This window comes from Meles meles, chromosome 7, assembly GCF_922984935.1.
Source record: "Meles meles chromosome 7, mMelMel3.1 paternal haplotype, whole genome shotgun sequence".
NCBI lineage: Eukaryota > Metazoa > Chordata > Mammalia > Carnivora > Mustelidae > Meles > Meles meles.
Window position 1 is genome coordinate 85,227,389 of NC_060072.1, and position 23,507 is coordinate 85,250,895.

Consider the following 23,507-nt stretch of genomic DNA (forward strand, 5'->3'; position numbering starts at 1 on the left):
TTCAGACTATTCTATAGTGACTTTTTTCCAGGGGTGAAGTAAGGGGACACGTCCTCCTCTGCCAGTATGCTTGAAATGTGGGATGCTTCCTCCCACTGACCTCAGTTTCCCCATCTCTGGAATGACAGGTTTGAACCTGATGAGCCCTGCCAAGTTCATTTCGGGGCTTCCCTCCCACACCCAGGGTTGGCCGCCACAGTGGGTTGGGGAGAATCCTCCCCCCACTCTCAGTGCGGAGATGAGACCCCACGTGGCGCTCCGGGGTGCACAGGACAGCCTGTGACAAGCTGCCTTGCAAGAGACTCACAGCAGAAGCACAGCTGACACGTCAGCCTGGCCCTTTCATGGAACAGGGAGGGTGGTTGAGGGAGTAAAAACAGAAAGTCTGCCTGGACTGCTCCAGCGGTCAAGTCCAAGTAGAGAGCGGGCTGCGACCACGGCCAGCGGGCTGGTGGCACACACCTGGATTTCAGACTCTGGTTAGTTTAGGGAATAAAGGAGATGGTCACTGGCTGGGCCAGGAAAACAACTCCTCAGAATTTGGAGTGGACAGTGCCTTCCAAGGGCCCGGCTGGAGGCACCCCACTGAGACTGACGGTGTGGAGTCCGTCCGGCCCGGGTGGCCCTACTGTCCTGCTAAGCAGCCTGTTGGAAGGAATTTCCGGGCAGGAGCACCTCCTCCCTCCAACAGGGGAATTTTAGGGCAGGAGCAAGGCTGGGAGCTAAGGGATGGTTGACACTGACCGCATAGAGCCAGAGGGCACATCTGAGGATCCAGGTCTGAAAAAAGAACCCCAATGTCAGCTTTAAGGACAATGGCCAACACTGACCGAGCACGTGCCCGGGGAGTCCCATGCCGGAACCTCCTTCGCACTCCCTCTGTCCCTCTTCTACAACCCTTCAGAGTATTATTGTTATCCCCATTCACAGGGGAGGAAACTGAGGCACAGAAAGGTTGGCAGGTACCCCCAGGAGCACATCGGTAAGTTATGCAGCAGAACTTCCAACCAGATGCCATCTTAATGGGCACTGATGCCACATTGTCCCGCAGAATGCATCAACACCACTTAACCACGTCTGGGTTACGAAGCACAGTGGTCTGCACTCAGATTCCGTGGAATGAAAGGGACCTCAGCAGCCATGTGGCTCCACTCCTCCTATGAAGTTGCAAGCCTGGCACGATCCTAAGAGGCTGTCCTGCCTCCACTTGGATGCCTCTGTGCCTCTCAGGGCCACCCCGGGACTGTATAAGCCAAGGCATGCTGATGTGGAGGAAAGTAGATAGGACAGTTGGGAACAATCCAGCAAGCCAGTGTATGAACACACCACCGTACACTCCTGCAGAGATGCCTCATAGATAAATTCAATTTATCTATGCGTATGGAGAGATGTGCATATCAGATTACATATGCGTATATAGAGATAAATGCAGGAAAGGGTGTTCAAGGCGGCTGCCTGGCCTGGCTGGCTTTCCAAGTTCTCCCCCAGTTAGGTTCTCACGTGGGCTTTCCACTCTCCATTAAAAGCTCTTCCCAGGGGGCCAGCCAGCAAGGTGGGAGTCATAGGAGGCGGGGTCCTGGAGACTCGGGCCTGGAGGGGGTGGTGACAGGTGAACGGTGGATGGTATCCCCATGGCGAGAACACGCACAGAGATGCCTTATCAAGAAGTGAGGCCAGAGTACAGCTGCGGAGGGTGAAGGCACGTGGGCAAGGATCCAGGAGGCAGTCAGTTCAGGCGGTCAGCAGTGTGGGGAATGGGAATTCCATGAGCAAATATTTGCTGAGCACTCACTAGGGTGCCCAGTGCTGTGCTGTTCCCGGACCGGTGGGATTCAGGCCAGGGTGGAAAACAGGCTCTTAGAACCTATTGGTTTCCCATGGGACAGAGGACAGAGAAGCCTCAGCATTAGACGGCTGTTGGAAGTAGATCCCACACATCTCTGAGCTACCAGAGTGGTAAGGGGTCATCAGGACCCAGAGGCTATGGCCCAGGGGACATACACCAAGGTCAGCCTTGTCCTCTGTGAAACCAATGCTCAGTCACTTCAGCATAAGACCAGAACTGGACAGGTCCTGCAGCTAGCCCAGCTCAGAGGAGGCCTAGAGTCCCCTCCCAAGCAGACCCCTGGCCCCTGAAGATGCTAGACCTACAGGCTCCATCCCACTGTGGCCCGGGAAGTGCCCCAGGATAGAGACCTGGACAGTCACCCACATCTGGTCACTTGTGACCCAGCTCAGTCTGAAGCCCCCTCTCGCTGAACATGTTCTAGAATAGCTCCACATGGGGTTTGCTTTCACACTGGCTTGTAGGTTGTGTCCCACCGTTGGGTTTCCAGGCCTTTCTTTTTAAGTTTGTGGGCAGCCCTAATACTCAGCGTCACACTCACCAACCCCCCCCCCCAAGTCGCGTGGATGCATGAGTCAGAGAGATGTGTGCCACCGAGGACACTCACCAGAGTCCCGGGCTGTGCTTCTGGTTCTGCTGGCCAAACCACAGGCCAGTCCTCTGCCTGCAATGCCTTCCCCTGGGCTCTCTACCTCCTATTCTCCTCCACACCCAGGGCAAACCCACCCTCCCATGAAGGTGGACTTCTGCCTTCCAACCAGAGGAATTGCTCCTGCCTGTGGACTCAGTTCTTGATATTTGTCCTGGGCGCCATTGACATATCCCAGCCCCTCAGGTGGTGTGGCCAGCATGGCATCAGTTAACCCCTGCACTGCCATTTAACTTTTCATCCATACAGGCTGCTTCTTCACCTCTGCTTCCTGGGTCCCCTCTACTTTTTTGTATTTTCATTGAAGGTTGTTAAATAACCACCAACACGGACAAGGGGCCAAGAATGAATGAAGGAGCGAACTGAGCCTTCCAGCCCCACTTATTACAAAGTCTTGACGGAAGATGGTGAGCCAGAGAGTGCAGACAGGGCCCTCTTTGAGATCTGGAGGCTTCCGCGGGGGCCTTATGGGCAGTGGGTGGAAATGGGGTCTAGGCACTCATTGTGTACTTATGTTTTCATAGCAAACACACCGTTTGTGGCAATATTGTAGGTTTGCTTGGAACTCATAGAAATCTAATGCCCCTCCCCACAAGCCACTCCCTTGGCACCACCATGGCTAGGGGCAGCCCACACAGGGATCAGACACGACCTAGGACTCCGGCAGCTTCTGAGTCCACAATGTAACAGATAACTCAACCTTATTCCACTTTTTAGGATCCCAAAGTAACCACCTGCCTACATCCCACCCACCCCCCCGCTTTGGCTGCTGTGCTAATGTTTGTTTTACACTACCCAATGGTGTTTATAAAATTAAGTTTCTGTCTCATGTCCTCAAACCCCAATAGTTTTGGGGGAGGCTCTGGAGGCACAGCTGGGAACAAAGAGAAGCAGATGAGACAGGCAGACCAAGATAAGGAGGTTCAGAGAGACAGCGAGGGAGTGAGCAAGGGCAAGGTCAGGAGGGAGGGTGGGGAGCTGCCGAGCAGGAGCCGGGCACTGTCACCAGGCACCCCACCAGCCTCTTGCCCCAGGTGTGTCGGCACAGCTGTGGCCGCTCTGGCCTCCCAAAGACAATAGTGGAACTGGCAGGAGCGGTTCCTACCCAGGGTGTGAAGATCTACAGTCTTTCAAAACTGTCATAATTAGTGTCTAAGGTAGTTGGCTTATGGCCAATTTCCCTCTTTCTCAGCCTTTATTCGTTCGCCTGACTTCACTAAGCAGAATGGGTGCGAGGATGAGGAGTTCAGCCTCCAAAGGGGGAGGGAGACAACGGACAAAGCATAGGGAGAGCTGGGATTGGGGAGCAGAACCCAATGCTGGGACTACTGAGTTTGAATCCCAATTCTACCATTCACCAGCTATACAACCCCGGGCAGGTTTCCTGATCTCTCTGGGCCTTGGTTTCCCCCATCACTGTAAAACAGAGCAAGGAAGAGTTCCTGACAAGGCTCTTGTGAAAATTGAATGAGTTAATACTTGCGAAGCTCTTAGAATAGTTCCTGGCACATAACAAGACAGAATAGTGTGTGTTTAAAAAAAAAAAAAAAAAAAAAACAGGGCCAGCCAAGACAATCTTGAGAAAGAAGATCAAAGCTAGAGGTACCACACTCCCAGATTTCAAGATATACTACAAAGCTGTGGTCATCAAAATAGACACATAATGGAACGGAACAGAGACCCAGAAATCTATGGTCAGTTAATCTATGACAAAGGAGCTAAGAATATACGATGGGGAATAGACCATCTCTTCAATAAATGGTATTGGGACAAACGGGTCAGCTACATGCAAAAGAATGAAACTGGACTACTTACATCATACACAAAAATAAATTCAAAATGGATTAAGGACCTAAATGTGAGACTGAAACCATAAAATTCTCAGAAGAAAACACAGGCAGTGATCTCTTTGACCTCAGCCATAGGAACATTTTTCCAGAGCTTGGCAAGGGATTCAAAAGCAAAATTACACTGTTGGGACTACACCAAAATAAAAAGATTTTGCACAGCAAAGAAAACCATTGAAGAAGACATGTGCGAGTGATATGTCTGGTAAAGGGTTAACATCCAAACTATATGAAGAACTTCTACAGTTTGATACTGTAAAAAAAAAAAAATCCAACTAAAAAAATGGGCAGAGCCTGAATAGACATCTTTCCAAGGAAGACGTAAAAATGGCCAACAACTCATGAAAAGATGCCTAGCATCACTCATCAACAAGGAAGTGCATACTGAAATCACAATGACATATCACCTCACACTTGTCAGAATGTCTAGATTCAAAATGACCAGAAATAAGTGTTAGTGAAGATTGTGGAGAAAAAGGAACCTTCGTACACTGTTGGTAGGAATGCAATCTGGGGCAGTCGCTATGGAAAACAATGTGGAGCGTTTTCAGAATTTTTAAAATAAAATTACCACGTACTCTAGTAGCTCCACTACTGGAGGTATCTACCCAAAGAGAACAAAAACTAACCCCAAAAGATATATGCACCCTTATGCTTATTGGAGCATTGTTTTTAATAGTCAACATACGGAAGCAACCTAAGTGTCCATTGAGAGATGAATGCATAAAGAAAGAAGCAGTGCTAATATATATATATATACACAGTACTCACATATATACATATATAAACATACACATATGTTTGTAGTGGACTATTACTCAGCCATAAAAGAAAAAAGAATGAAATCCTGCCATTTGCAACAACATGGATAGACCTAGAGGCTCTAATGTTAAGTGAAATAAGTCAGAGAAAGACAAATACCATATGATTTCACTCATGGGTGGAATTTAAGAAACAAAGCAAAGGAACAAACAAAGGAAAAAGAGACAAACAAAAAAACCCAGACTCTTAAATACAGAGAACAAACTGATGGTTACCAGAGGGGAGGTGGGTGGGGCGAAGGGGAGAGTGGGGGAGGGGACTCGAGCACATTTGCCATCATGAGCACTGAGTAATGCATAGAACTGCTGAATCATACCATGCACCTGAAACTAATATAACCCTTTACGTTCATTATACTTCAATTAAAAATAAAAAGGCAGGGCCACAAAAGACCTAATTTGCATAGGATGGTTAGGGAAGCCGCTGTGAAAAAATGACATTTAAGACAACGTGAAGCATGAGAAAGTGGCAGTTTCTCTAAACTCTTCATAATGTGATTCCTTTTTATAATTGCAAAACCAAATTTGTATTTTAAGAATATAATGTGCTTCTGAGTATGTTCAAGCATTTTACTTTTGAGTATTTCCCAGTTTGGGGGGATGATTCTCAGTGAGTCACTGTCTGGCTCACCGGGTTTGGTTGCCAAAGGGGACCACTTATTTTCAGGGGGGTGGGGCCACCGCCTAGAGGACTAAGCTAGATCTAGAGGGGAGCTAGGAGCTTCAGTGAGGAACAAAATTCCCCTAATGCATTGCCTTGAGCTTTTCCTTTCCTTTTTCTCCCTTAAAGTGGCCATTAGAAGGATGAGGATCGGGGCACCTGGGTGGCTCAGTGGGTTAAGCCGCTGCCTTCGGCTCAGGTCATGATCTCAGGGTCCTGGGATCGAGCCCCGCATCGGGCTCTCTGCTCAGCAGGGAGCCTGCTTCCCCCTCTCTCTCTGCCTGACTCTCTGCCTACTTGTGATCTCTCTCTGTCAAATCAATAAATAAAAAAAAAAAAAAAAAAAAGAAGGATGAGGATCTTGGACATGAGACCATTAGCATCTTCCCAAGGTACGTACATAAGAGGACTGCATAGAGACAACTAGAATTCGGGGAGGCTGCAGGCTGTAATATTGAGGGGTAGGGACTCTCTGGAAATCCTTCTAATCAAATGGCTTGCAGCTGGCCCTCCCTCCCTCAGGCGGTCCTGGCTGGAGGCCACCCCGGGCAGATGCTCCGAAGGTCTGCAGCTTTATGACCGAGAGAGTTCGGTAACCCCTCCTCTCTTTGGTTGACTTGAGCAGCTTAAGCCAAGACACTGAGAGTGGGAGAACACCCCAAACCCTTGAGGAAGAGGCTTGTCCAAGGTCAAGGCCATGTGGCCGCTGAGGCCCAGGGTCCTGGGGGCTCGACCCACTGCCCCTCACGGAGGACGGCCCTGACCCACACCTGCACGCCTCCCACTCGACTTGATGGGCGCTTTTCTGGGAGGCTGAGTAAGCTAAAAATGCCTTGCTGTCATGACCCCAGCAAAAAGTCACCCTCTTTCCACCCCCTGCTGGCTACAGTCCTCTCAGTGCCAGGAAAGCCTGCATTCTCCGCCACTTGGCAACCCAGAGAAGGCTCTGTCTGCCCACAACTCACACCCCAGCAAGAAAACCAAGGCCCTGAGTTCTCCCCAAGGGCCAAGAATGTGTCAGGCAGAGTCAGACGAGACCCTAAGCATAGGACTCTTCACCCAGGGTCCACATGGGTCAAAGGCTAAACAGACACGAACAACTGAAATTCCACACTTTCCAATAAAAAGTGGATCTGGGCTCTGAGCCCAGATTTCCTCTTCCTCTGGGGGTCACTGGGCCCATGCCTCTTCCCCAGTGTGCCACCTACTACCATCAGCAGCCCTTCTGGCCCTGGCAAGGCCACCTCCTCCAGGAAGGCCCCCGGCATGGCCAAGAAGATACTCTCAAAGCACAGCTGAGTCAGACTTGGCTTCTCAGAGGATCAGCTTTCACCATCACTGGGAGGAACGGATAGTCACTCATCACCGGGGCTGCAAGCCCCTTTGTCCTCAGGTGCCCTGTCCAGTTGGGGCTTGGGGCTTGGAGAGTTCAGAATCTCAGAGACGGGTGCCTGGATTGGCTAGGGTGAAGGTACAGGGCACCTGGACAGGCTGGGACCTTGGGTCCAGCCCCCGGCCCTGGCCCCTGTGTGAGAAGCCTAGCACTCCTGTATGGGGCAGGATACCAGGATACATTTTGGAAATGCGTTTACGCTCTGGCCTATCTGTCCATGGAAGGGAAGGGGGAGCCAACTGCCTGGTCAGAGTCTGCCCAGCCGCCGGCCACGCTAGCTGTCTGATACTCAGGATCCTTGGGGGCTCGTGCCCTGCTGAGGGGAGAGCAATCTCAACACCGGGAGGCAGAGCAATGCCCAAATGCTTAGGGGCGAGCAGTAAGACCCCGTGGGAATCCACTCCTCCCTGGGCTTGCGCTCTGCAGCATCCGCTCCCTCTGACAGCCTGGCTCCAGATCTGTCTGCAAGGCGGGGAGGTCTTTTCCAGGAAGGCCAGGACGGCCTGTCCCATCCACAGAGCCCCTACTACATAAGATTTTGAGAATGAAGTTGGGGGGGTGTGCAGGGAACGTACATGCCTGAACCTATTTCTCTAAGAGAAGAAAATGCCTGGGTTCGGGGAGATTGCACCTGGGGCACCAGGGGCACGAGGAAAGGGCAGGGGTGAGCAAAGGTCTGCAGCACGGGCCCAGCGGATACACACTCCAGTCTCACCAGTCCACCTGCTTATTAGCCAGCTATGCTACCTCAGGCAAATCATTTTGTGCCTCAGTTTGACTATAAAATGGGGGCTGGGGTAAAATTACGTGCGCTACTCTCCATATAAAAATAATAGAGGCCGAAGTACGCTGGAAAGAATGGAAACTATTCACATCTAAGCCTATCGGCATGATCAGTACTATGAATAATAGCAATATTAAAAAGACGAATCTTTGCAGCTTGGGAAGCCTGGCGGCCAGAGGCCCAGAGCTGGTGGGGGAGGCTGGCTCCCAGGGAAGAGAGAGCTGGGGCAGCCAGAGGGTCAGACAGTCGGGTTCCCAGGCTGCCCTCCCCTCTCACCAGATCCTGCTCAGCCTGCTGGAGAGGCATGACCCTTCCTGGTGTGTACCCCACAATTAGCGTCCTGGCCTTCCCAGGGAAGCTAAGGAGAAGGGGTAAGGGAGGAGGGAGGGGTGAGTATGCGTGTGTGTCTGAGAGGAGGAATCACCTGCTCCGTTCTGTTCTCCCTCGTGGGGCACAGGTGCCCGCGCACACTCATGCACACACACGCACACGCACACACACACACACACACACACACTTTCTTCCCTGCTTTACCTCCTTTTAGGTAAGAGACTTGTTTAAGGCCTCATCTTACCCTTTCTTCTCCCAGCAGTGCCATGAGTTCCTTCTCCCGTCACAGCTGTCCTGAAGCTGGGACACTAACTGGGAGTCCCCTACAGGCAGCCGGGGCTGCTGGGACATGGCACGGGAAGATGCCTCCCACCCACCCCATGCCTCGGCGGTCAGGCAGACAGAAGCTGATGTGGCCCTCAGAGGAGGAAGCCACCATGACCCAGAACCTTTCCCTCCTCTGTGGTGACCCAGCCCAGTCAGCAGCGTCTCCAGTGCCCAACCTGCGTCCTCCTGCCCATCCTGGGCACTGTTTTCCCAGCTGGGCCTCTCCCAGTAGGCTCAAAAGGTGTGCCCCAGAGACTGAGGCAGCTGGGAGGTTGTAGGGCGGTCCAAGGCACAAGGAAGGTGTATGTGCTGCCCAAGTTCCTTCAGGACATAGGTGTGACCACAGAGAACAAAAATGGAAATGCTGACGGAGGTTACCAGTCCTGACCACGCTTGGCTTCCATTCTGTTGTTGGAAGGCTTGTCTCACTCTGGAGTCTGAAAGGTTGGTGAAGGGCTATGGCCGGCGGCTGGTCTGCTCTTGGCCAAAACCTCATCAGACAATGGGTTTCAGATGGAAGAGTGCCCCTGGGAGTCCTGACTCACCAAGGCTTGGGCCTCATGTCATGATTGCTCAGCTCTGGAAGCTTCCGTGCCCCGTGGTCCTGCATCTCCACCCATAGGCAAGGGAACTGGCTTGGTTACCCTGTCATCTGCTCTACTCAGGCTCTCCCTGGAGGAGTGGGTTCTGCCTAGCTTCACTCAAGGCTGTGTTTGGGTGCTCTCTACCCACCCCGACAGGCCAAGAACACCAGACCATCAAGGCTGTCTCCATGGCTCTGGAGGCTGAGCTGTGGTTTGACTTGTCACTAAGGGCTGGACTGAGATCATCATACCCATTTTACAGATGGAGAAATGGAGGCAGGGAACTGTTCCTTAACTTGCTGGAATTCTCTCAGAAACCTGAGGTGGAATCCCAGCTGTGCTGCTTCCTTCGAAAGGCTCTAATTCTCTCTGGGAACAGTTTGCACACGTGTCCCTGACCACTGGGATAAGAGGTCTGGCAAAGCAGGGGTTAGAGGAAGTGGACTTGAGCCAGTATGAGGTCACACCAGCTGCCTCCTTGGCCTCCAGAAAGGGGCCCACTTCCTCCAGAAGCCCTCAGGCCCTGCTGCTCAATGCCTACTCTGGGGTCATTCCCCAAGACCAAGAGGTCCCTCTCTAAACCAGACAGTGCACCTCCCCCTACCAGGTTCAGGGCCATAGGAAGCTGAGAGAGGAGGGAAGCCCTGCCTGGGACTTCGTCAGAGGAGCTCCCTGGGTGGGACAGGAGTGCTGAAGGGGCAGGGGAGGGAGGACTGAATGTGGGCAGAGCTGGCTGGGACCATTCTCAAGAAACTGGATTTCCTGGGAGCCTGCTAGGTCTCGGAAAGGGATGGCGCCCCTCAGAGGCCTCCACCTCAGTGCTCTTTCTCTCACCGTCCACAAAGTGGCCATTTCTCAGGCCTCGGGTTTGTGGAGAGGACCACCCACCAGGTTGAGGCGTGCTGCAGGCAGAGGGACAGCAAGTGCAGCCAAGGGGGAGGGTGGAAGGAGCCAGTGGCGGCTGGTCTGTAACGGAGCTCTCAGGCCACAATGGAGAACCAAGGGTCACCCCCGCTGGCCACTGACGGGGACTCCAGGCCCCAGCAGCTGCTGGGGCTCTGCCTGGTTCCCAGAGACCCTGTACAGCAGTGGGAATGCTTGTCAGCCTCCCTGGGTCCACTCCAGAGACAACACCTCCTCCCCAGCTCTTGGGGTTGGGAGGGTTTCGGCCTTCACTGACACACCCCACAGGGCTGGCCTCGGAACACGCATCCCCGGTTATTTCTGTTAACGGTCAGGCTCGTCAGGGGCCACCCCTCCCATACAAACAGGCCCTGCCACACCCGACTGTTTATCTCCTGTTCCTGTGCTCTGGGAAGACCCGCAGGGGCCCTCCTCCCTCACCCCTCCCTGGGCCACGCGGGCCCTGCCCCTGCCTGCACACCCGCCGCACAGATGGGACCTGCTCCCTCTGTCCACCATGAAAACAAAGCGCCCGGAGGCGGCCTGAGGAGAAAGCCACAGACGCACAGACTCTGGGAAAAACGTGGTGTGGAGAGCTCTATTGAACCGAGTTCCAGCGCCTGCTCTGCTCTCCCGCCCGCTCCAGGGCCTCTCTGCCCCCCATTCCCTGGCCTTGGGCCCCGGCTCATTCCACTCCGAGGTCCTCCTTGGCCGTCTGTCATCACGGGGGACAGCCGCCTCCATGCCGCCCACGCCAGGGCCATGAGTCCACTCGGGAGAGCCCTGCCCAGCTGCCGCCGACCTGCGGGCCTCCTGGCCCCGGGGCGGGCCCTGGCTTTCCTGACGGGAAGTGCCTGCTCGGGCCCCAGCCGCCTCACGGCTCCAGCTCCCGGGAGAGGCGGGACAGTTCCCGCTGGTTGTCGATGACCTTCAGCTGCTGGACATAAGCCCAGGGGCTGGCCGGACTGCGGGTGCTCAGGGACTGCTCGGAGCCTGCCGGGGAGGTGGGAGGGAGAGTGGTCAGGGGCGGACAGCCGCCACTTTGTAGCGCCCATGCCTGCCCCCCACAAAAAGGAGCAGATGAGCCTTGCTGCCCTCCGCCCCCCACCCTGCCCATTCCCACAGCCCAGCTAGTGACCAGTCTGCCCTCCGGTCTGGAGCAGAGGTGTGGGGAAGGGCTCAGACTCGGAAAAACAGGTCTCTAAGATTTCGTACTGCATAACACCCCTTTCATTGAATTCAAAAGCAAGGGCAACTGAAGAGTTTTGTGGTCATCATAAATACATGAAGCATTTTAAAGCTCTAGGTGTATGTGTGTCTGTCCGTATAAATATAGCTGTGCCACTGTATTATGGCGGCCCCCAAGGACAGAGGAGTACGCAGGGAGAGGGAGCTATCGTCAGCGTGCTCCCGCTTGGCATGGGTCCAGCAGTGTTCGTCCTATGATCCCAATAGATACATACGTAAAATAAAGGGCCAACAATGAGAGTGCTGGATAAACCGCGGACTCTGATTAATCCCACTTCACGCGACTGAAGGCCAATTGAAAAAAATCGGGTCTGGGATAAGCGGACCCCTGATCTGGGGCCCAGCTCTATCACTCTGCCCCAGCCTTCCACAGGTGACTTCAGGGCTCAAGCCTGTTTGCGCGTCTTTAAGTTGGGAGAACGTTCTAGCTTCCTCAGAGCGGTGGGGTGAAGAGTTCACAGCCTCCTACACACAGGTGCAGGGAAACGCCAGCCGAGGCAGCCCTGTCAATGCCCAGCCCTGCCCCACTCACATGTGGACATCCTCGCCGCCTGGCTGTCCTCGTGGAGGTGGGATACGCGGCTTCTGAGTGGCGACAGTGGCACTGGGCGGGGCGAGAGGCAGGAGTCAGGGAGACAGGGCCCCACAAGAGCATGGAGGGGCAGGGGTGGGGGTCGGGGGTGGGAATGTGGATTCCGGGGGGGGGCGCGGGGACAGGGGACCAGCCCCTCACCATTGCTGTGGCTTCGACAGTGTTGCAACATCCGCACGGCTCTGGCCATCATTCTCTGTGGGCAAAGTAAGGACAGAAGACCAGGCCTGAGGGGCAGGACCCTGGCATGGCCTGTGGGGCGGTTGCAAACCAAGATCCCTTTGAGTGGGGGTGTTCCTAGGGCCTAGATGGGGCTGTATCTGCTTTGCCCTGACCCTAACCCTAACTGCCAGGTGACCACGCAGTGGGAGAAAGAACAGAGATCAGAGAGGGCTTCGGGGTCTGTTTGCCCGGTGAGGTCATTAAGGCTGTCTTCTCCAGCACGCAAGGGAGTAAATACGTTGAAAGAAGTATTCACTTTGTATTATTAATAATGACTTTAGGTCACCTCCCACCCCCCACTCCCTTCTAAGGACACAGCCATATCTCAAATCCACTCTAGGGGCAGATGCCCACTCTCCTTGAACTCACCATCTTCTCAAAGTTGATGAGATTCTCTACCAGTGTGTGGTTTCCTTCATGGATGAAGGTCATGTCTGCAGAGAGATGGGTTTTGCTTCAAGATCCCCAAACTCCTCCCCCCTCCTACAGCCCAGGAAAGGTGAAGGGCCAATCATGGGAGCCTTGGGCCTGTCCCAGCCCCACACTGCCCTCTTCCTCTGGCTTCCCTCTGACCCCTCGGAGCAATTTCCTTGTAACTCTCAGGCCTCGTATCAGAGGCCATCTGATGTCACCAGCACTTGTCTCAACACTGCTTCTAGCCTGAGAACTCCTGATTCATCTGTGCCCCCCGCGGCATCAGCACCCCAAGGGTCAGGTGGACAAACGGACAGACGCGGGAACGGATGGGTGGAGGTGAGAAGGTAAGCACTGGTTCAATTACCTTTGAGAAGCAGAGGCATGAAGGGGATGATGGGAGGGGAGAGCTTGGTGAGGGCCAAGCGATAGACTCGGTGGTTCCATGAAGGGTCCTGAGAGGGGAGAAGCCTCAGTGAGGGAGGGACCTGACCACCATGCACCATGACACAACCAAACACCACCTGCTGGGAGCTCAGCTTCCTCTGGGCCCCAGGTCTCCCCGAGGGGGGCTCCCCAGCAGGCGGGAGGGAACCTGAAGCACCACCGTTCATCTGTGTGTGAGGCTTCCTGGTCTTAGCCCCCAAACACACTTCGGGGGCCCAGAGGTTTCATGGAAAACCCTCTCTCTCTGTGTGTCTCTGTCCCTCATCTTGTTTTGTCTCTGTCTGTCCCTCTCTAGTGGGTAAATTCCTCTGAACCTCTTGAGGCCGCAAGATACATTTTTTTCTCGAGAGTTCATTGCCAGGCTGATAAAAACCCTTTGTGTGAGCTCTCTCTTCAACACTCCCAAGACCTCTTAACTGCCAACAATTCCTGGCAGGGGGATGGGAAGGGCAGCCAGCTCCTCAACTCTTCCCTCGTCTCTGGCCTCCTCTAGCATCTCCCGAGGGGCCACTGACAGACTCTGGCCCACCATGGGTCTGGTGCCAGGACCTGCTTCCTGGGCCTGGGGCAGGTCAGCAGGAGACCTGTGTTCCTCCGATGTTCCGCTGGCGCTTCGGAGCCCAAGGCCAGAAACCACATGTGTCCTGTCCTGGTCCTCACACAGGACCTCACGGTCACAGCCAAGGTTCTCCCACCCAACCACTCGGGATATAATACACTCTGTGCCCCCCTCATTCTACTAACACTTCAGAAACCAGCTCCCCAAACACACAGCCCAGAAGGAATCCGACTCTGGCCCAGGGCTGGGAACTCTGGAAGTGGCCAGGGAAAGGTAGAGGGCCTGCTGGGAAGCCCAGAATCGGGGTTTCTGGAAAGAGGAGCCAAGGCCCAGCACTCACCAGCAACCTCTCGAGGGCGGAGTACAGCTTCCGGACTTTATGGGGCAGCCGCTGTAGAGGAGAGGCAGATGGAGCTCTCCCTGCTCTGGGATGGGAGCCCTAGCCCCAACCCACACTCCCAGGATGGGCACGAGGCCCTCCAGATCACACCTACCTCCCAGGTGTGGGCCAGGCGGCTGATGGCCGAGTTGCTGAGGCCAAACATGACGGCAAAGAAGGAATTGAGATTCTTTTGCTCCTTGAGGCTATGGGTAGAAGATCCAGAGGATCTCAGGGGAAACAGCCATGCCCACAGAGTTCCTACCCAGACGGCAGCAGGCCTGGGGCTCAGGATCAGGCCCCGCAAGGCCAGCGCTGCCTCTGTGGGGCCTGGGGCCAAACGGGGTGGGGAGGCAAAGACTCTAGGAGACCCAGGGAAGCAAGGGGATAGCAGATTAGGCAACTGGGGACAGGGACACCTCAGGACTCGGCCACACACACACACACACACACACACCCCAGCCCACAGACACTCACTGGGCGGCCAGCTTGATGAACTTCCTGAGCAGCTGGGCCCGCAGGCCGGGCACAGGGCAGAGACACAGCTCCGTGGCCACCCAGTACTGGAGCTCATTGAAGCGGCGCATGAAACGCTCCAGGTTGGCTGTGGTGACGTCCCGCAGGTGCTGGGGGCCCAGCACATAGTGGATCAGCTCTACCTGGGGAGGAGAGAGCAGGAGAGATGAGCCCACCCCAGGTGGGGTGCCCCTGCTGGCCGGCTGCACGCCTCCCCTCAGCTCTGCTCCCCGCACCTGGTGGATACTGTTGAAGAGGCTCCAGTCGTGGTCTGTCAGCTGGCCCGCCAGGTCCTTGGCACTCACCAGGTCCAGCCCCTCCGCAGAGCCCACAGTAGGCCCTAGCTGCTCAGGGTGTGGGGTCTGTGGGTGCAAGAGAGCTCAGGAGGGGTACCTGAGGAATCCAGGGGACAGATGCGGGGTAGGAGGAGAGAGTTTGGGGCAGAGACTCCATGCCCATGGTCAAAGGGATGTCGGGGAGGAGAAGGGTGCTACCAGGAGTAGGACTCTGAAGGATAAGGCTTCCCAAGGAGACGTCTGTCCTCCTGCCAGCTCCCCAGTGCTGAGACCCCCCCTCCTTGTAGGGCTCCTGGGGAGTCTCCAGTGAGAGGAGGTCTTCTTTCTCCTTGAGAGCTCTCAACCAGCTCTCTCCCTTCCCCAGCTTCTGGAACCTTCCATCAGCTGAGGCCCACTCCTTCTACTTCATCCTTAAAACCCAGCAGCAGTCAGAGCCAGGGCCTCGTCTCCCCTCTTTGTGACCCTCCCCTGCACCCATCTCTGCCACTCCCCAAACCCAGCGCCTCCCTGGCCCCCTGCCTGTTCCTACCAGCTCGTGCACTTCCTGTGGGTTGACAACAAAGAGCCGCTCATTGAGCCCCAGGGATGTGGCCACACCACGGGCCTCTGGCTGCAGGCCAATGGCATCTGCAAAGAAAGCAGAGGCTGGGCTGGGGGGTGGGGAAGTGGTGGACAAAGAGGGAGGTCAAGGAGCCACCAAAGGCAGGGTCGGGGCCCCAGTCAGGAGGCCGGGAGGCCCCTTCTCCCAGTGGCCGGGCTAGAGTCCTGGGCAAGTGCTCTTGCCCACAACATCCACACTGCCCAGGTTATGGACAGGTCAGCACACCGAGGAAGACGAGAAAGGATTGTCAGTGACACAGGCAATATTCGGGCAATGCTGAAGTCTCCGAGAGTTTCCTCTGTTGTCAAATGGAGACAGCAAGACCAACCCTGACTACTCACAGGTCCAACAAGTTAATTTATGTAAGCAGTGACAATAAGTAGACAAGGCATGTAATGGCCCTTTGAAAACTGGAAAGTGCCTCACACGGGCTTTACTTAGTGTTGATTTTCATCAGCAACGACTGACCGAGCCCGTGTTCTTAGTCATGTGTGAATCCCCACTCTCTAGGCTGGTAGCCTCCAAAGCAAGACCATCACGTGTCCAAAAAATATCAGCTCTTCTCCTTATATTTATTTTTCTCATCTGTTTTGCAGTTTTACTTTGTGGGTAGCTTTAGAATTATATAATGTTAGTTTGGGAGTATATGTATATGACTTCTGAGCAAATACACAGATAACAGCGGGTTTGTAGTGAAAATAGGGTTTACTGACATGGGAGGGGATCTAAACGATCAGAAGGAAGGTTAGTGCTCTGAACAGTTCCTGTCACATAGTAGGATCTCTGGTTCTGGGGCAGCTGCAACTCTCTGAGTCGCCACCAGAGGGAGGTGCTTCCCAGAGCAGAGCACAGATGCTCAGGACTTCAACCCGACACCCCACTTCCTGAAGGGGGATTTGGATTTGCTTTTCTGGCCTCCGCTCCTTGCCGTTATTCCCTGTGTGCCCCTAATTCTTGTCTACTCTAAGCTGCAGCTGTCAGGCCCGGGCTGTGTCCTTCACAGAGACTGAAGAGTAGTTTCTGATGGCCCAAGGTCCCTGAAAGGAGGTCTAGGTAATTCTCATGCTTCCATGTTCCAAGCACTGGCTTTGTGCCAGCCCCGGGCTAAGTGTTTTCTTAATGTGACCTCGTTTAATGGTCACAGCAGTCCTGTGTGATGGGTGCAGTTTTAGAGCTCATGGGACAGGTGAGAAATCAGAGGCTCAGAGAGGTTAAGCACTCTGTTCAGATCAGATCACAGTTTGTCGGCAGTGGGTCCTGGGGTCCCAACCCAGGTCCGGGGTTCTGTGGATGCTCTTAGTCACCAAGCTTCTCTGTCTCACCTGCCACGCTGCCTCCAGCAGCTAACACATTGCTGCCCCGTAGCTGCCTCTCAAATATGTGTGCCAACTGACAAAATGAATGAAGACTACCTAAATTCAAAAGCCAGACACTCTCATTGACTCGGGGAAATTGCCTCATCCCCTTGAGCTTCAGTTTCCTTAAATGAAAATAGGATGAAAGTACCTATCTCATAAGGTGGTTATTAGAATTCCATGAATATATGAGAATGATAATAATAAAATTAATGTACAAAGTGCTGGGCCAGCCACCGTTCTGAACCCTAAAATAGATAGGCTCATTCAGTCCTCACAGTTCCTCTGTGATGTCGGCACTCCTACCAGCCCTGTTTTACAGATGCTGAAAAGAGCCCAGAAAGATCAAGAAGAATCCTGCCCAAGGACACACAGACAGGGAGCTAAAGGGCTGGGCTGAACTGCAGACAGCCGGCCCCAAGCTCATGCTCTCAAGCATGACACGCAAAGCATTTTGGAGACATAATAAACCGCCCTTAAATGCTAACCATCACTAACATTGAAGAAGGCGAACAAAATGATGATCTTAATTCAAGGGCGGGAATCTGGGCATGCACGGAGGGAGGGGCCCCTCCCTCAGGGCCACCCCGCCCAGAGACACAACTCACCGCCTGCAGAGTTGACCTTCACCAGCACCTGCCCCTTGGTCCAGCCATCCTCCTGGGCCAACGCAGCCATCACCTCTCTCACGGAGGCTGTCACAGGCAGCTTCAGGGTCAGCACGGAGTGGTCGGGTCGGCAAATGTCATAGGGGACTGGAGAGGAAGACCAGGCTGAGCTGGAGGAAGAGGCTTCTTGGTCCCCCAGCCAGAAGTGAGCGCGCAGCAGATGCAGCAGTGGGAGGGTCCCGAGGAGGCAGGATGGGTGGTGAGGGGAAGCCTGAGTGGATACGCTGCCCAGAGTGGGGGGGGGGGGGGGAGGTCCTGAGTTGGGGGGGCACACCCTGTCTGGCAGCCTGGAACAGAGACCCTGAGGAGTACAGTGTGCCCTCCTCAGCCAGGCATACTAAGGTCAAGGATGACGACAGCAGGGTGCACGCTGCCAGGGACCACCAACCTTTGTCCCCAACTCGAATGGCACAGTTCCTGCTGGGGAGGGGCTGGTCCTGTCCGGGGAGCCAAACGGGCATGTTCCTGGTCTGAGAGGGAGAGAAAATAAGCCCTGGGGCACAGGGGGCACAGGGGAGAACTGGCACAGCAGAGGCTTCTGTCCCAGGGGGACGTGAGACCTGCACAGGGCACACACTACCGCCAGCAGTCTCTGCTTGCTGCGTGGACCTGAGCCGGGTAGGCATCAGGCGCCAAGGCTCCCCGAGGAGAGACAAGTCAGTGCTCCTGTGCCTGCGTGTCACCCCTTTTACCAAATGGGCCCTGAGTGGTCCTAATATGAGCACACTCCAGCCCTTGGCCCTGCTTTTCTCCTCCTCTTCCTCCTCTGGCTACCATTTGCTAGCTGGCTGTTTGCTGCGTGCCAGGCTGAGGACAGGATTATTCTAAGTATCTAAATAGTCACAATAGCCCTTTGACAAAAATATTCCTATTATTCCCATTTTATAGGTGATAGAAATGAGACTCAGAGAGATTAATAACAGGCCCAAGGCCACACAGCTGCTAAGTAGCACAGCCGGAACCCTAACGTGCTCCTCCCTCCCTTTGCACTGTTACCTCCCCACACACTACTGCCCCATCAGGCCCCACAGCCCTTCTTCATGCGACCCCAGCACAAGGCAAGGAGTGGAGGCCTCCACCACACAGTGCCTCGGCCCACCTGACCGTTCTTCCCACTCCCGTAGGGACTCTTCCCCTCCCAGCTCTGAATGGGGCCAATCCTCCGAGCTCAGACCCTGGCCTGTGGGTCGTCTCTACGTCTGTACGTCTCGGAGCTCTCCCCAGAGTTCCACACAGTCTCACACCACCTGCACGGGGAGGTCGCAGCCTCTAGCATCACCCTCTCTTCCAAGCACCTCCTGGATCCTTCCATATCTGGGCTCCATCCCCCCAGACACTCTCATCCTGCCTCGTAACCTTTCTCCCCCTGACCACTCCCGTCCTGGTTTCCCTAAAGCTTATCATCTTGTTCTGGGGGTTCCTCTGAGCCCCTCCCCCCAGCCCAGGCCAACCCTCAGATCTACCTGCTCAGTTGCCTCCCTCCTCATGTGCTACAGTGACCGGACTATTCTCCTCCATCAGCCCTTGGGTGCCTCCTGCCCCTCCCCCCACAGCCCCCACCCAGCCTGCCCACCTGTCTGCCTGACCAGAGCCAGATCAAGCTTCCTAATGCAGCTTCAAGGCCATCACTGTCTGCTGGATAAATCACCAGCTCTTTGGCTGGCCTACTCAAAACACACACTTGACCTTGTCAACCCATGGTTCCCACAGCTCCAAGGCATCACACTATTCAGAGGACAAGGACCAAACCCCTCAGCATGGCCTCCTGTGGTGGCTCCCTCTCACACTCCCTCCTGCAGGGTCCCGAACAGGTGGATTTTCCTCCCCATGGAACCGGACTGTGGGCCTCTTCCGCCTTGACCCTCCTGCCCTGTAGCTCTCAGCTCCTGTGGTCATGCTCCCCTATTCTGACCCCGAGTCAGCCTGTCCCTTCTCTGTCTCCAGAGACTCCTGCCTTTGCCGTTAGGCATCACGACACTGTTCAGCCGCTCTGTCCTTTGCCTGTCTGTGAGCCCCACATGGCCGGGGGTGTCTGGCCCCCACTTCAGCAGCAACAGCACCTAGAAGAGGGCCTGTGAGGGCAATTCCACACGAGTTCCTGAGCACCCGCCACAAGCCAGGCAGCCTGGGAGCCCTGGGGAAACAGAGGTCCGGGCCCCTCACTCGCAAAGCCAGCACTCCAGCTTAGGTGGGACGGGCACTAACAGATGATAAAGAAGTACCCCACATGGTGCTAAGGCTTTGAGAAGAATCACAGAAGACACCGTGGCAGGGGAGAGGGTGGGGGTGCTCTCGATAAGGAGTTGGGGGGCCTCTCTGAGAACCCAACATTTTCGCTGAGATCATAAAGATAATGATCTAGGTGGGCCCAGAGCCAGAGAGAGAAATTTCCAGGCCCTGAGGGAGAAACAAACTTTGCCTATAGAAGAGAAGGAGATTGTGAGAGTTTGGGGGCAGGGGGCACACAGGCCACCAGGCACAGAGAGCCTGGTGTTTATTTTCCCAGGGCAGCACTCCCTATGACCGGCCCCATCCTACCTTTCCAGCCCTTTCTCCTACTATTCCCCCAAGAAATCTCGGCTCCAGGCACATGTTCTCATCCCCCTTTGCTGCCTATGGTCCCCTGCGGGGGAAGGCACTGGCCACCTCTGACTCCCAGGAACCCTCAGGCTTCAGAGGCTGCCTTCAGGCACCATCCCCCAATCCCCGGAACTGCTAACTGCTTCTATGAACACAGATTACCTCCCAAATGCAACAGAAGCCCCTTGGGGTGAGGTAGGGGTGAGGTAGGAGGGGTGACCCTAGAACTCTGTGTCTCCCCAGGCCTAGTGGAGAGTTCGGGCTCTGTGAACACCTATCCCGGCTCCAGGGGTGTGTCTGTGCGTGGGGATCCTTCGCAGCCTGAGCCCCTGGAGTGGGGGCTGAAGGAGGGGCAGAGGGAAGAAGCTGGGGCCAGACAGAGGTGAGAGGAGCTGGTCCATGCAGACACCTTCATCTGAGGAGATGCATTCCCGCAGCCATTTTCCAACCTGGGGAGCAAGTGAGAAGGGCAGTGAGATGCGGTGAGGGACGGAGCAACGGACCCCTGTGGGCGAGACAGGAGGGTAAGGGTGAGGAGTGGGGGAAGGGGTCCTGGCTCTGGATTCCATCTGCCCTCAGCAGAGGCTCAGAGCTTTGCAGACTTGCTAAGTTCCAGCCAGAGGGGGCAAAGCCAGGTCTCGGAACTTAGCCCCTGCATGCTGGGATTTTCGCAGGCCAGCACGGGAAGGAAAGAGAGTTCCAGGAAGCAATGTGCCCCAGGGGTCAGTCTGGGCAGGTGAGCCCTCCCTAAACCTCACCTGGTCCCACGGGAATGTCTGGGAAGGCCAAGAGAAGCTCTAGGAAATGCACCGGGTGGGGCCGGCAGGACCGGGCACTGAGGATGCTCTGGGCTAAGTACGTGCAGAATGGAGGAAGTGGAAATGGCAGGTGTGCTCGGGAGAAGGTGCGAGAGAGAATGCGCAGGCCTGGCGTGAGGGTGAACAGCGGGTACAGAGGGTAAGAAGGGCTAACTGTAATGAGACAAATGAGCAATCCCAGCCGACACTGCCAGGACTCACGGCACCTGCAGGTGCTGCTGAGCTAAGGCATGGGAACACGCCATCCTCAGGAGATGGGCGCCGTCCCCGTGTTAGGGACGAGAGCCTGAAGCCCTGAGACGGGGACCATGCCTGGAATAGCAGAGCCACAGGCAGCGCAGCCTGGATGGCAAGCGGCGTGCTTGTGTCAGTGTCCAGCATCAGCGTGGGGTTCTCCATCCCCCATGCACCACCCGCCACACATGTGGAAAGTTAACTTAGAGCCTGAGCATCACCTGTGGTGTCGCCGCCTCTCCGGCCACTGCTCCCGCAGCAGGAGGCAAAGCCGCGTGTCTCTGCTCACCAGGTCTGAGAGTTTCTGGGAGGAGCCAAGATGCATTGGCTCAGAGGTAGTCTCGCCTCCCCCTGGCTGCCCAGTCTGGCCCTGCCTCACCCCCAGGTACCTGGAGCAAGCTGGTGGTCACCGGGTCCGCGTGGAGCATGGGGCCATAGAGGGCCATCCACTGGCTGACCAGCCGCAGGATCTGCTGCCTCTTGTTACAGATGTAGGTGCTGTGCTCCTGCTCACTGCCCCCTGAGGGCTCCGCGTGGAAGGTGGGTGCCAGTCAAGGGAACCACAACGGCTGGCCAGGCCACCCACCACAGGTCAGGCAAAGGACGGGCAAGGATGCCCGGGGCCCGTGGACAAGCTGGCCTCGGCAGCAGCCTGGTCCTTCGGAGGGCTCAGCGCAGCCCTGTGGGGAGAGACCCCTTCTCCCTGTTCTGCACAACCTCCTTATCCCCGTGGGGCTGAAAGGATATTGGTGCAGGAGGGCGGCACAGAGCTGGGCACTGGGCATGAAGACGCTGTAGGTCAGGAGGAAGTCACTGAGGAAAGTCTCTGTAGGGCAGGAACAGGGGAACAGGCGGAACCTCAGAGATCAAGTCTGCCGAGCACAGATACAGACAGAACTGGGGTTCCCTTCTCCTAGTCCCACAACGGGCAGTGTCCCAGCAAGGCCCAGCCCCTATGACGGCACTCCCCGCCCAAGCCAAGAGCACAGGAACGAGGACTTCCTGCCGACCGGCCAAATGGGCCAATCCAGCCCCCACTGACATCATACTCAGGATGCCTGGCCCTCTCCCAGACCACGCTGACCACCCGATGAGTCACACCGTAGACGGGGTATCTCTTGCCCCTACCTGTTGGGTCATGAGCGCTGGAATCAGGTCGCATGGCCTCCAACAGTAGTTCCAGGATCTTCTCTGGGGTGCCAGACATCACGGTATACCTAGCAGAAACAGCCAATCTATAGCACTTCCCACATCTGGACAGACATCAAAAATCACATCACCCTTCCCTATCCGCCAGCTCTGCCCTACCTTGGGGTTTAAGGGAAAGCTGGCTCTGGGGGTGCATCTGATCCCCGGATGCCCCTCCCCTCCCACCTCGGGGAGGCCAGCGAGCAGGGGTAAGACATGGGGGAAGGGAGTAAAGCCTGGAGAATGGAAGGAGAGAAGGTGGGCTAGAGAGAAGGTGTGCAGACGGAGTGTGGCAGGTGTGTTACCGGTTCCTGCCTGGGGTTGGAGGGCGAGAAGGGCCAGCTCCCTGAGAGGCTCTCTCCAGGACCAACACCACTTTGCCATGTTCTTCTAGCCTCATGGTCTTCGCCTCCACATCCTGGAGAACAAGCCGCACCCAGTGCTCAGTACACACCGCAGGTCCTTTCCCATGTTCCAGGATATCTCCCTCCACCTCCCTGGGCCCCACAAGGCTCCCACAAGCTCATTCAGCCCTTCTCCCACTCCATTCAATACCCATGACCTTGGATCTTGCCTAGTCCCAGTCCTGCCCATCATGTAGCCTGAGCCACCTCTTCCACCCTTCCCTCCCCACCACGTTCTGTGGCTCCCACTCTCATTATGCTGCCTCCCCTCATGCCCTAGTCTCCCACCCCTCTGTGCCCTGCCACCCCTCTGTAGCCACCCACCCCCACGGTCTCCCACACTGAGCTGGGGTTCTCCAGTTTCACTGAGCCTCCTCAGCGTGCTATGGACCTCTCCCATGCACCAGCCATCACCTCTAAGCTTCTCCAGCTCCTACCTCTCCATGCTCCTTATAGGCCTTCTCTGGTCCCTGCCCCTTACCCCCTACCACTTCTCCAGAGGAGGGTCCTTGCCACATCCCCTGCCCTTACCACCCCCAGTAACGGTACCTTGATGATACGGTTGAAGTCCTGCTTGTCCACGCGGAGAAAATGACAGTTGTCTTCTCTCAGGATGATGGTGGCTGCCCGGGGTGCGTCATTGACCAGGGCCAGCTGTCCAAAGTCATCTCCCTCGTGCAGTGTGGTCACCAGCCCCTGCAGCCAGCCCCCCCCCCCACACTTGTCAGAGCAGATCCATGGTGGGAGAACCCCTAGGCAGGAGGAGACCTAGGAGATTGGTAATCTTGGGTCCATTCAAGGTCCTGCCTTGAGGGCTGGGGCCAGGTAAGCGGATACCACC

The 23,507-nt window shown here is 55.6% G+C and overlaps 1 protein-coding gene across 5 annotated transcripts in view; it reads right to left on the minus strand.

The window, feature by feature from the left end:
- Nucleotides 1-10,729: 10,729 nt before the first annotated feature.
- RAPGEF3 (Rap guanine nucleotide exchange factor 3) overlaps nucleotides 10,730-23,507 on the minus strand; it is a 28,579-nt gene continuing 15,801 nt past the window's right edge. For all 5 annotated transcript variants that reach the window (XM_046010931.1, XM_046010933.1, XM_046010929.1 and 2 more), the window contains 19 exons: nucleotides 23,216-23,362; nucleotides 22,568-22,680; nucleotides 22,203-22,291; nucleotides 21,822-21,900; nucleotides 21,464-21,614; nucleotides 21,296-21,378; nucleotides 20,432-20,471; nucleotides 17,831-17,912; nucleotides 17,383-17,529; nucleotides 15,348-15,445; nucleotides 14,759-14,884; nucleotides 14,484-14,665; nucleotides 14,122-14,212; nucleotides 13,968-14,018; nucleotides 12,989-13,076; nucleotides 12,577-12,641; nucleotides 12,127-12,181; nucleotides 11,926-11,997; nucleotides 10,730-11,138 (listed from right to left, as the gene is read on the minus strand). In XM_046010931.1, the coding sequence (XP_045866887.1) occupies nucleotides 11,020-11,138; nucleotides 11,926-11,997; nucleotides 12,127-12,181; nucleotides 12,577-12,641; nucleotides 12,989-13,076; nucleotides 13,968-14,018; nucleotides 14,122-14,212; nucleotides 14,484-14,665; nucleotides 14,759-14,884; nucleotides 15,348-15,445; nucleotides 17,383-17,529; nucleotides 17,831-17,912; nucleotides 20,432-20,471; nucleotides 21,296-21,378; nucleotides 21,464-21,614; nucleotides 21,822-21,900; nucleotides 22,203-22,291; nucleotides 22,568-22,680; nucleotides 23,216-23,362 (1,878 nt within the window). In that variant the 3' untranslated portion in view covers nucleotides 10,730-11,019. The remainder of the gene's footprint in view (nucleotides 11,139-11,925; nucleotides 11,998-12,126; nucleotides 12,182-12,576; nucleotides 12,642-12,988; nucleotides 13,077-13,967; nucleotides 14,019-14,121; nucleotides 14,213-14,483; nucleotides 14,666-14,758; nucleotides 14,885-15,347; nucleotides 15,446-17,382; nucleotides 17,530-17,830; nucleotides 17,913-20,431; nucleotides 20,472-21,295; nucleotides 21,379-21,463; nucleotides 21,615-21,821; nucleotides 21,901-22,202; nucleotides 22,292-22,567; nucleotides 22,681-23,215; nucleotides 23,363-23,507) is intronic.